The sequence below is a fragment of the Vitis riparia genome, chromosome 17 (assembly GCF_004353265.1).
Source record: "Vitis riparia cultivar Riparia Gloire de Montpellier isolate 1030 chromosome 17, EGFV_Vit.rip_1.0, whole genome shotgun sequence".
NCBI classification, from domain to species: domain Eukaryota; kingdom Viridiplantae; phylum Streptophyta; class Magnoliopsida; order Vitales; family Vitaceae; genus Vitis; species Vitis riparia.
The window spans coordinates 18917154-18930317 of NC_048447.1; the positions used below are offsets into that span (position 1 = coordinate 18917154).

The window sequence follows — 13164 nt, forward strand, 5'->3', positions numbered from 1 at the left end:
ATGGTAGGTTGCTAACTTGGGAAGAAATGTCAATATTGTTTTAGCAATCTTATTCATATTAATGCTATGTGCTTTATTGGTTATAATTGCATGCATTATATTTAATAATAATGTCTTGCCAATTGCTAAATTGCTCTTTATGCTATATATGTTTGATTATATCTTTTTGAGCATCCTTAATATACTCTTTGAAGTTTCTAAACTTGAGTATTTTCTAAATTCAAAGGAGCATATATCGAGATGTAGTTTTTTAGCAACTTTGGTTTTGTCATCATAAAAAAATGGGAGATTGTGAAACTAAGGTTTGGTTAATCTCGGGTTTGATGATAACAAAACAAGGTTTAGAACTAATTATTATATTTAAAGTGTGATTAGGCAAGACGATTTTCAAAATGACAATCACAAAAACAAATCAAGCCAATGAGAAATCATGAAGAAGAATACCACCTCAAAAAGAAGTGTTTTTCAAGACCCAAGTTTCATAAGATTTCTTCATAAGATTATTGGTGCACTATGATTTTCATGCATACGTTCTTTAATTATGCACCAAAATCATTCAAGAGTTATTTTGTTTCAAATATTTTAAAACTGGATGATTTCATGTTTTTAACTAAAACCTTGTGTCAAATGTTTTTCAAACTTGTTTAAAAGATTTTAAGTTGAAAAAGTTGGTTGTTAAGCAAAAAACGGCTCAACCGGTTGAATCGAATGAGTAACCGGTCGACCCCCAACTCAAGCGGTCTAAGAGCAGGTCGACCCACAGTTCAACCGATCAAGGGTCTGAACAATAACCGGTCGACCGCTAGCTCAATCGGTCAAGGGGTGCGAAAACCTTATCTATCTTCCATAATGGTTGTTCAATCGGATGAGGAACCGATCGACCCACACCTCAACTGGTCAAGGTCCAACGATCACCTACCAAGCATTAAATGCTAATGGTTAGTCAACCGGTCGACCTCCAACTCGACCGGTCGAACCCCCAATGACTAGTTTAGATTTTTTTTCTCTATAAAAATGCTTTAAATCTTCATTGTTTGAGAACTCAACCTTCCCAAACCTTTCTTGAATATATTTGAGCCTTGGAAGAGTGTTTTTAATGTACCATTGTTCTAAAACCTGCAAATCATTAGTGTACATTTCAATCCTAGTTTTCTTGTATCATTTGAGTTTAAAGTTTTTGTACTTGGATTTTGTGAGATCAATTATTTGTATATCTTTGAGAGTAAGATTCTCAAGTGTAAGGTATCACTTGAGAGGTTGTTCAATAATGAGGTATCTCTTGAGGATTGTAAAGGGTGCTTGGAGCCAAAAGTCCAAGAGGGTGGATTGAAACCAAAATCCAATTATATTGCTTGAAGGCTTGGTGTGGAAGCCTTAAATTAGTGGAACTTCAAGCTTGGGATTGAAGTTAGAGGAAAGTGGATGCAGGTTGGGTTGCGCTGAACCACTATAAAATCTTGTGTTTGCATTATCTATTCCCTACTCTTTTTACTTTATATGCAATTGTCTTTATATTGTTTTATTATATACTTGCATATATTTGTCTCTTACATTCACATAGTTTAAATTTGCAAAAAAAAAAAAACCATTACCCTATTCACCCCTCTCTAAGGTAATTACCATAGATTGGATTAGCTTAATTTTTCTAACAATTTGTTTTGAGGCTATGACTCTAGTTTGTTTTTAGAAGATTTTTGAGAGATTATAACTTAATTCAGAGAGTATTTTCAAAAATAATTTTGAAAATTAATTATTTAGAAAATCTTTTTAAAAATATTTATGAAAAATCATTTTTGAAAATTGTTTTTAAAACAATAAACTATTTGAAAAATTAAAATATTCTTAACCTATTTTTTTTTGTTTTTTAATATGCATTAAAAATATTTTTTATACATAAAAACATTTACAAAAAATAATTATTGAGAATAATTTTTAAAACAATAAATTAGTTAAAAAATTAAAATGTTTTTAACCTATTTTTTTTTATTTTTTAATATACATTAAAATTAATTTTTATATATAATTTTTTTTTTATATTTGAATAATTTTTTTTAAAACAATATTATATATATATATATTGAGAGAGAGAGAGAGAGAAACAACTAAAACATATTATATAAAACATCATACTTTCTAACTTTAAGAATACAAAAAAAAATATTATAAAACCTACTATTTTTTTGTTATGTATAACAAAAAATTGTTTTAAAAACCCGTTACCAAACCCAAACACGAAATTAAATTCTGTAATGAATTTGTTGTTTGTTGTCCAAAAAGTTATGTTTGATAATAAAAAATTAAAAATTAAGGGAAGTTTATTTTTTATGTTTGTAATATATATATATATATATATATATAAAATTAGAAAAATAAAAATAAAAAAATTATTTTTTAAAATGTAAATTAGAGTGTCTTTTAAAAACATATTTGCGTTGTTTTAAATTATTTTTTATTTTTTTATGAAGGTTTTTCAACTATATATATAATTACGGGGAAGGATTAAAATAAAATATTACAAATAAAGTTATTTTTAAAAAATATCTTAAAACATAAAAAAAAAAAAAAATTAAAAACATTTTAATTTTTCAAATAAACCTTTGTCATACCACGTTGGACAAGGGGCAACGCAAATTTAGTTTGGAAGATGGCTGATTTTGCAGATCAAATCTAGGCTAATAGCTCTAGTTTTGGCTCTTGAACTCGCCTTTGTGGAGTAGGGGGCGTGGGCAATGTCAATAGAGATCAAACTTTTCCGACCTAACCGCATCTATTTTCCCGCCGTAATCACATGCTCTCCCCTCCTGTTCTCTCCTTTTTTATTTCTTTAAAATTTTCCTCTAAATGTTGAATTTCAGGAACCTCTTGAAGGCAAAATCATCCTGAAGTCACCCTCTTCAATTTCTCACTATGGGATTCGCCTCACTCTCGACGGATCCGTCAACCGGCAGGTCTCAATTAACTCCTCTATTTGGCTTCTCGGAAAGCCCTAGGGAAAACCAGAAATGAAAGAAGAACTCTGCTTATGTTTGAGAAATCTTCCTGACCATTACGATAATCTATTCTGAAATTGTTTTGTTGTTGCTGATAGGTTCGGGGAGGCTCAGCAGGAGCAATTGAGGCCTTGTATGGTGCTGTCAAGCCTATACGCATTGTGTAACGATCTGTCTCTGATGGTTCTGTTCCAATTTATTGCATTATGTATTTGAAATATGATTTCAGTTAATGTGGAATTAGGGGAAAAAAAAACAAAGAGTGTATTTGATTAAGTAGTTGGAGAAGATGGTGGACAATAATGGCCGAGAAATGTCAAAAATCCCAGTTCACTAATTGCTTCATTGGACTAATGACTGAGAAAATGTGTGAAAATTTAAGAAACTAAAATTTTCACCATAAAATTATCATCATTTGGAGCCCCCCAGATGATGAAAATGCCCACCAAATGCTTAATATAATGATTTGGTATAGCTAGTTAAGTTTTTCACTTGCTGTGAAACAAAACAGCTGGAAATATCAATCAACAATTTAATTAAAGCACTTTTTTATTTTTTATTTTTTTACTTTTACTCCACAGGCTAATAGAGCATGATTTTTATGTAGTTTCTAAGTGTTTCTTCTAAGCCTCACACTCCATTTGTTTCCATAGAAAATAAAAATCAGGAAATTTTAATTCCAACAGTGAGCTGATTATCGTGGAGATTATAAGATTTAATCTGTAATCTCGATGGATTTACATAATAAGATGGGTTGAAGAAGTTAGTGAGTCTAGCTTACTTCTTGGAAAATGGCATCTCAAAGAAAGTCCATCTTTTCAAAGTACATTGTTTTATCAGCAAAGCTACCATGCTTATATCCTGCATGTACAACAATTGGTAGTGGTTCTTCCCAATGGAGTCTCCATATCCTTAACTTATAGTCACCTGCCTCCATTTTATAAAATTACATAAAATATGTGTGCATGTGTGTTTGTGTCTGAGTAGACTCAATACAGTGAGCTGATACACATGATAAAAAACTGCAATCTCCAAAGTTATTTCTTATTGTTAAGTGACAATTATCTTGTTTTAAGCAATAAAATAAATTTGAATTATAGAGAGGATGTCTCTGATGATTTGGCTGTCTTATTAATTCGAGCAAAAAAATATTAAAAAAAAAGAAAAAGAAAGAAGAAGGTGATAAAGTGATAAAAGAGTAACTCTTGTCTATCTCATGGGAAGAATCTTACCAACTTTTGGAGTGCAAAAGGATTACAAATTTGTTGCTCATTTGTCTTAGCAATACATCATTCTTTTGCCCGATTAGCAAATTGGATATAATGATATTTAGGAGCAAATGAGTCATTTAGTGTTGTATATAGAACTTGAAATTGTCCTCTTAGGGCTCTCCCCAGGTGGAGCTGGATTTGGTGCAAATGAGCTGGAAATTCCACCTGCAAATGATATTGATTTGGTGTCAGCCATAGAAACTGATGGGAATTTTTCTTAGACTTTATTGGTGGTTATTGTGCATACTTTTGTTGTGTGGCTTCTTATGTTTAGAGCTAGCTTAACTGGTGGGAATTGTGGGATATAAGATCCTGACTAGGCCCTGATTTCTCAGAATTGGATCAAGCCTAATCCCTTTAATTTGGGGGCTAGCTTAATCATGTAAGGAAGTTATGCCTTTTGTTCTCATCTGGTTCATTCCATCACATTTATTAGGGTAGGATTTTCCTGTGCTAGAATTGCACAACTTAAGGACTGGAAAAACTTAAAATGGGGGAATATTAGAAGCCATCCAGCAAACACTTGGCTAACTTTTGGTATGAGGTGTTCCCCTAGCAACCACCTTGTTGCTCTAGCCCAAGGTGCACTAAAAGGGACCACTTGTTTGGTTGTTAAGCCAAGATATAACTTAGGTGCAAGGATTGTGGGCCCCATTAGGGTGTTTGATTGCTACTTCTCTTGGAAATCTATATTGGCAAATTAGGAAGCTGACAGGGTTGCAAAGAGAGGATCCTCTTCTCTAGTTACGAGCCTAGGGATTTTTTGCAAAGGAGTTTTGTCTCTCTTTTATATACTCAGTGTACATTTTCTTTTCTGAATTACTTCTCATTCTTCAATATACATACATATATATAATATTACATTTGTCTTCTATCTTTTGAGATACGGATATAATTTATTATAAAAGGATTCAAGGTTATAAACATCATCAGTTATAAGCCATGTCTCACTACTTTCAGTTACAATATCTTTATGTATTTTCATACATCACATCCTTGTCTTAAATGCACAGATATTACAATTTCTCCATTGTAATATGAGGTGAAATTAGTAATTATCCTCATTTGCTTCTTTTTTTTTTCATTTTGAATTCTTGGCTTGTAAGGATAGCTGTACAAATAACTTAATCTTTACTCATTTTCCATGTTATTTCCTCCTTTCCTGATTTTTTTCTCTTGGAAACAGGAACAAGAGTGTTGAGATTAGACCTGCCGGAAAGATTGGTTCAGGTACAACTGAGGTAGTATGTTAGAAGAGCAGCATTAGTTTAACATTGCTTTTAGTTTTGAAACCATCTTATGATACCTGATGTGATTTTAGAACTCAATTTCCTGTCACAAATCTTCTCACTCCCATTATGGTTGGTGGGAATTTGTCTTTCTTGTCCTTTCGGCTAACTCCTTCTCTCATCTGATGTTCGTCTGTTTTCTTTTTTCAAGATGTTAGCATTGAAGATTCAGTCCCTTCTTTAATGCACTTTATATTTTTTTTTTTTTATTATTTCTAGTTGTATGCTTTTATACTTATTTATTTGTTTGTTTGTTTGTTTTCTTTCAAGAGTTCTGGCAGATGCCATGCTTGTTGTTGTTCTCAGTTTGGCTTTCGGTTTTCAGTACTTGTCTATCCTAATTGAAATATCTGTAGTTTGGTTACAAATTTAATGTAATTTTTTGCTTGCTGGGACAGATACCATTTTCTGTAATTCTGAGGCAGCAAGGAGATGATAGATTTTATGAAACCTTCCATGGGGCAAATATCAGCATCCAGGTAAGGGTTTGTCTTTTTCAGAAAGGTGCAGATCTTCACAGCTTTTGCTTTCTGCTGAGGTTATTGTATCTATTTGGTTTCTCATGATTTATGAATACTGTGGCAGTATCTGGTAACTGTAGATGTAATGAGAGGATACCTATATAAATCATTATCTGCTACAATGGAGTTTATAATTGACAGTGATAAAGGTATGATCCCATTGTGCTATTTGTTCATAATTTCTTCTGTGACTGAATTGGAAAAGTCTCCATCTTTCTGCTGCTGTTCTGCTTTCAGCTAATCTTTTTGAGCCACCAGTTCCTCCTGAAATGGTCATCTTCTACATCACTCAGGACACACAAAGACATCCACTACTTCCTGAGTTAAGATCAGGTTCTCACTTATTCATCCTGTTGCCCTAATGTCCTTTAATTCAAATCTCAAATAGACATATTTTACTTTCCATGGGTTGTTGGATCTTTTAAGTGACCATTTATCTCAAACACATGCAATGAGCATGAGTTACATTATTGGGTACTTAGGCTCAATGCATTTAGAGTTCTTTATTAATCAAAACATGGTAATGCCATCATCACCTGCTGATGGTAGATATTGTTGACTAGGTGGATTTCGAGTGACTGGAAAAGTGTCCTCTCAGTGTTCTTTGTTAGATCCTATCAGCGGTGAGCTAATAGTAGAAGCATCTGCAGTTCCCATTCATTCCATTGATCTTCAACTGCACCGTGTAGAGTCAATTCTTGTTGGAGAGAAGATTGTAACTGAAAGCTCTTTGATTCAGACAACGCAGGCATGTAGCATTTCCCAACTTATTGAGTTATATTAACCTCACTTTCATTTTATTCAACTTTTTTTTTATTCCTTCCTCCCATTTACTAGATAGCAGATGGAGACGTGTGTCGTAGAGTGACCATTCCAATCTATGTTATTCTTCCTCGTCTTTTGACTTGTCCGACAGTCTTAGCTGGGTGAGTCCTTGATGCATGATTGTTCCATAATTCCATTTCAATTTCCTTTTTGTATCCTTAATTAAGTTATAGAATGTTTTTCCATGGCATTGATTTTTATTTTGGATAGTTGAAAGGTGTAAATATTCAACAAATCTACCAATTGGGATTAAATTTTGCTGTTTTATTATTACTTCTTGAATACATTTACCTGGCTCATGTTAGCCTCTTTGTCCCTCAAAATGGAACATCACTGCCCAAGGCATTATAACTCTGTATTCTTTGCAAGTTGATAAACGTTTGATTTCACACTTCCTTCTTCTGCTTAAAGAAGTGTGTTATTTTCTTGATTCCTTGACCTCTCAAAATTGATTCCACGAGTTGAGTAGTAATTATGAACAATTGTGCCTTTTGAGTTCTAATTCTATGACTGCTCATTCTGGTTCATTTAGACACCACAACTACAATTATAAATCTATAAACTAGCTCATTAAGTTCTGTGTGCAGTCCATTTTCAATTGAGTTCAAAATCTCCATCGTCATTACCTTCGAGTCAGAACTGGTGAAACTGCATCCAAAATCCGATCCCAAAACTCCCAGACTCTGGGTAAGTATAGTTTCAGCAATTCATGAAGAAATGGCAGCTATTTCTCATTTCTAAAAATTTTTCTTTACAACTTTTCAGCTGGCAATGGAAACTATACCACTGGAACTGATTCGAACAAAGTGAGATGATCTGCATCTCCCGATCAAGACGAAGAAAACTATGCATGATTTTTTTTTTTTCATTTTAAATTGTTAAGATACCCTTTGATGATATATCTGCGGAATAATCACTGCAGATTGTTTATGCTTTTAGTTTTGTGAAGTACATTTATCGAGTTTTGGGATCTAAATTTTGAATCTTGTGAGCAGCATATTCACAGTGAAAAACATCATATTGATAGAGCTATTTCTTTGATTTAAGTTAGAGACTAATATTTGATGTAAAGATTACTACTGTATTTTTCTTCTATATATTCAAATAGAACCAATTTCCTTTAAAAAGTATTTTTGATAGAATTGATACCAAAAGAGTGTTACCAAACACATTTCTCATCATTTCATTATTTAAGCTTATTGTTATTCAGATTCCATGGTCTCACAGCCATTGAAAACCAAACACAGAGCAGACTTTTCTCAAATATATCTGCTCCTTCACTCAACGGAGAACTCAAACAACATGGTGTGTTGATACTTCTCCCCTGGCTGGACAACAATGGACGGGAAGTTTGGCTGGTTAATGGCGTTTGGGTATCCCTGTGTCTCCAAGCAGAGCCCTGAATGCTTTCCATAAACAGCTCCATCTTTTCCAGCAACTCCATTCACATAGTTTGCAGTGTAGAACTGCATGCCTGGAGCAGTTGTCCACAAGTTCAGGACCCTTGAGCTTGATGGGTCCTTCACCTTTGCAGCATGTTTCAAGCCCTCTTTCTCCTCACCGCAGTCGAGTGCATAGTTGTGGTCGTATCCTAGGCCAACCTCATGGATTGAGGTACCGATCTTCTTCTCAGTCGTGAAATCAAATGGGGTGGCTTTCACTGGCGTGATTTCACCGGTTGGGACTGTGTTCTGATCCACAGGAGTGATATGAGATCCCCATATCTGAATGGAGTGGTCAAGTATGTTGCCGGAGCTGTGGCCTGCTAAGTTCCAGTATGTGTGTTGAGCTAAGTTGATTGGAGTGGGCTTGTTCTCAGGCACAGCTTCCATGTCAAGCCTCATTGTTGTGCTCGAAGTAAGAGTGTAAGTTGCAGTTACGGAAACATCTCCTGGGTAACCTGTTAGAACAGTAACAGAAGAATTAAAAGAGAGGGGGAGAGAGAGAGAGAGAGAGTGGGGGTGAGAGATCGAGGGAGAGAGAACCTTCTTCCCCCTCGTGACTATGGTACTTGAAAGTGATGGATGGGCTTTTGCCTTCTTTCCTTTCAGCCACCTCCCAGACCTTCTTGCTAAAGCCCTTGTGCCCACCTAAAGACAAGAAAATATATAACTTCTGCATAAGAATTCATTCTACATATAACTACATTCAGGTCATGAAATTCTCAACTATGAGGCCATTTTGAACAAGCAGACCTAAGGCCTTCATAACTATGTTTTCAAAAAAAAGTTGCAAGCTTTCAATTGTTTTTAGGAACAGAATTCTACTTGGGAACTCAAATGTGAAAAACATTTTTCCCGGGTTAGTCTTTGTGAAGGTATTGTACACTTTGTATAACGCAAAAGTTTTCAAAGTATTTTCCATCTTTTCAATTATTGCTCAACGCTATAAAAAAATGGTAAAAAATCGGACCAAAAAAAACCTTTTGTTTTCCTTCATTTTCTCATCAACCAAACTGGGGGAAATTTGTTTACAAAACTGATCTATGAATTTGTAATTTGATAATCAAAACCGGAATGACAGAAAACATATTTAAACCCAAATACTTATGATAAGGCTTCGTTTGAAATAAGTTCATTCAAGTTATTAACTATCAAAAACACACCCAATGAAGGGGAAAAATGAAAAAAAAAAAACAGTTTAAGGAGAAAATTCCATACAAACAACCAAGGCCACAAAACCTTTAACATCACCAGCTCAAATGGTTCAGTGTGCAATAATTTTATCAGAAATTATTTTGTATTTCGGTTTCCATTACCAAAAGGCTGATTGGTAAAATACCTGCAAAGGTGCTAGAGGGTAACTTTCAAGTTTTCAAATAGATCTAACAGTACTGATTAAGCTTCAAAAGACCCGAAAATTTTTACGCAGAAACATCAAAAGCAAGACCATGAATTACAACACAACAACTGTACAAAGTCCATGGAATTCTAAGATTTGGATATTAGGAGAGACCATGATGATGAAAATGTGAACATTGCAAAAATGAAAAGTCCTTTGTTCAGATGTTTTCAGTATTTCCCTTTCCTTTCCTCAATTTTCCTGAGATCCAAACAAAACCCTAAGGCAATTGAGAAAATCATTAGAATATAAGAGAACAGACAAATTCCATACCGTGGAGACTGTTTGGGGGCTTGTTGATGGGCAATTGGTATTCAATCCCATTGAGAGTAAACTTCCCATCTTTGATTCTATTTGCAACTCTACCAACAATGCACCCAAAATAGGGCACATCACCTTTCTGATCACACAGAAATAACCCAAAAGGACAGATAAAATCAAGCCAAATTGCACCAGAACAGTGAAATTCCAACAAAATATCAACTGGGTCACTTTTCTTTTCCATCAAAAAGGAAAATTCAATCCACCCAGATTCAATTTTCTCATGAAATCTCAAAAACATGAAGAGAAATCAAATGGGTTTGCTTTTTAGCAGTGAAATCCCAACAGAATATCAACTGGATCGCTTCTTTCCCCCATAAGACCCATATTATATATATAAAAAAAAAGTTTGCATACCCAGAATCAATTTTCTCAAGGAATCACAAAATCATAAGAGAGATCAAATGGGTTTCGCTTGAAAAGTGAGTAAAAGAATTTACCAGATATGGTTCCAGAGAATCGCACCCAAGAACAACATCAGCCAAGTTTCCTTCAAATTCCCAGAACCCAAACATCAGCAAAACATCTGAGAGCAAAATGAGAGGAGAAACCAATCAAAAGAGAACTGAAAAAAATTACCATCTTTGTCTGGTACAGACAAGGAAGTGATGGTGGCACCATAGTTGGTGATCTTGACCTGCATGGTCCCATTGTCGAGTTCAAAGATCTCTGGTTTCTGCTCAGAAGCCATGGATGATCTCCTTCAAAGCAAGACTGATGAAACACACCAGAAAAGGAGAGTAGAACCAAAGCAAATTATTAGAGTTTGGTCAGGTTGTAGCAGAGAATTGGATTCCTTTGTATAGTTTATTGTGATGATGATGATGTCAATTGCTTATCTTTTTAGTAAGAGGATAAAGCAAATTTTAAAAGGTCAAATCCTTCCCTTCCCATCTATTTCTCCTTCCTTTTCTCTTTTCAGATTACTTCCCAAAAATGAGGTTTTTATAACGGTGGTTGAAGTTTGTAGAGTTTCTAATCAATATCACACCCAAAAGTAGTGTCATTCAATCAAAAGACTTGGTAGGTTTGAAAATTTTCTACTTTAATTCATGTCTATGAGAAGTAATCATATTAAAAATAAATTTATTTTATAAATAAAATATTATAATTTTTTATAACTTATTCTATTGAAAAGTGATTTTTTATTTTATATGTTAATTTTAAAAAATTATTTTTAATTTAATTATGTATATAATCGGAATAAGATGAAAATACCCAATTAGGTTTCAAGAAAATCAAAATTCACTCTAATTTATTATAGGTTTTAAAATATTTCATCATTTTTGTGAGCAATCAAAAAATAATATTTTCAACATAAAAACAAATTTTCCACACCAAAAAAAAAGTAATTAGGTAAATTTACCATATATAACTTTCCATTATTTTAGAATATATGTAGGAACAATTATGAAAACCTAATAATAATAATAATAATAAATAAAAAAAACTAAACTTCTAATAAAATTATGATTCCAAATCTCATATGATATATTAAGGAAGTATTGTTAAATATATTTTCATTAGATGTGGGTAAAAATATTTATTTAATTTGAATAAAAACGCCTAATTTGAATTGAAACTTAGCATTGTATAAATATTTATGATTTATTATAAATATATTTTTTTTATCATTTATTATAATTTTTTTTATGCGTTTGTTTTTTAACCTTTTATTGAATGCATTTATTATAAAATTTATATTAAATAAAAAAATAATATATTAACTTTTTTTATTTAATATAAATAAAAAACTTAATAGTATTAAATATTATTTAGTTTTAACTTTTAAGTTATATTTAAAATTAAGTAAACAAAAAAAATCGCTTTGATTTTTTTAAAATAATAAAAAAAAAGAAGCAATATATTGATTTTATTTTAGTTATGATTTTTTGCATTTATTTTTTGTTAGGGTTTATAGTAATTACTATTTACTACTAGGGGTATTTTTGGGATTTTTTTTTGTTAGGGCTTTCTACATTTTTTTTTTGGTTTATTATAATTTCATTTAAATTTCTATGATGTTTTTGGTTTTTTTTTTTTGGACACTTTTGGCATTGTTTCTTGTTGTGATTTGGATGAGAATTGTTTCTTGTTGTTTACCATTAGAGTTTGTTATAGTTAGTATACAAATTTTAGATTAATATGATTTGAAAATAAACAGAAAATAAACACTTCAAATTGAAAATCAATAAGTTCCTTTGAAGAAATCTCCCAGTTAAATCTGGAGGAGTCACAGCGGTCTCGCTTAAAACTCAGATAACTTTGACAGAGCTTCTAAAAAATACTTAGACTTTCAAGAAGAAGATGAAAGAGAAGATGAATATGATGCATAGTAAAAACAATTACATAGTGAATTTGAAATTTGAAATTTCATTCAAATTAAGAACATATACAAGAACTTTGAAATTTAAAACTTACAATCTTTGAAGCAAGCTTTAAACAAAACTTTGAGAACTTCTCAATACAAGGCTTTCAGAGGAAATCTCACAAGTTTCTCTCACTATAATTCTCTCTAAAATTGTCGATGCCTTACAAATGAGAAATGGAGTCTTTTTATAGACTCTTTGAAATGGAATTGAAACCCGTTGAAGTTCGCGGATTTGAAATCTTTTCTAATCCACCGAAAGTTTGCTGTCCTTTTGTACAGCTGTCCTGGCTTTTGGAAGGCGGTTTTGACGCCTACTGAAACGATACATAGTTTTGAAGAGCAGTTTGTACTATGAATCTGAGCTGTGAATCAACAATTCGTTGGCGAGGAATCCCATTCCTTTTTATTTGAGATGTTTGAGCAGACGGCAGTCCTTTGAAAAGTTGGGGAGCGTGTATCCCCAAATATCATGGGCACATTTGTCGTGAACGGCGTTTCTTATTGTTGGTTTGACAGGCAAGCCAATCTGGCACTTCTGTGGAGCTTTGAAGATAGAACAGTTTGATGAAGTCTTGGATGCATCAACCCAAGGGTGTGTAAGGGTATCCTTAACACATGTCTTCATTAACATCTCCTAAAAAGGTAGAAGATGCAGTATCATCATTATCAGAACCAGAACCAGAGTACTGGGATAAGGTTTCTGAAGCTTTCTTTTTGAGAAGTTTGAGATGCTTA

At 32.9% G+C, this 13164-nt stretch overlaps 2 protein-coding genes across 3 annotated transcripts; one reads left to right on the plus strand and one right to left on the minus strand.

The window, feature by feature from the left end:
• The first annotated feature begins 2635 nt into the window (after nt 1-2635).
• LOC117904679 (vacuolar protein sorting-associated protein 26C) lies at nt 2636-7924 on the plus strand. The gene is made up of 11 exons (XM_034817411.1): nt 2636-2780; nt 2856-2948; nt 3089-3153; nt 5448-5502; nt 5949-6029; nt 6136-6220; nt 6309-6404; nt 6635-6819; nt 6909-6997; nt 7484-7583; nt 7662-7924. The coding sequence occupies exons 1-11, from the start codon at nt 2730-2732 to the stop codon at nt 7704-7706; spliced, it is 945 nt and encodes a 314-aa protein (XP_034673302.1). The 5' UTR covers nt 2636-2729; the 3' UTR covers nt 7707-7924.
• Nucleotides 7925-8038: 114 nt separating this feature from the next.
• On the minus strand, nt 8039-10942 carry LOC117904678 (aldose 1-epimerase). 2 transcript variants are annotated; one of them, XM_034817409.1, is made up of 5 exons: nt 10696-10942; nt 10499-10584; nt 10011-10137; nt 8882-8986; nt 8039-8796 (listed from the first exon to the last, which is right to left on the minus strand). In XM_034817409.1, the coding sequence occupies exons 2-5, from the start codon at nt 10571-10573 to the stop codon at nt 8174-8176; spliced, it is 930 nt and encodes a 309-aa protein (XP_034673300.1). In that variant the 5' UTR covers nt 10574-10584; nt 10696-10942; the 3' UTR covers nt 8039-8173. The 2 variants fall into 2 exon arrangements, with proteins under 2 accessions (XP_034673300.1, XP_034673299.1); XM_034817408.1 differs by having other exon boundaries at nt 10499-10548; nt 10638-10942.
• Between the last annotated feature and the right edge of the window lie 2222 nt (nt 10943-13164).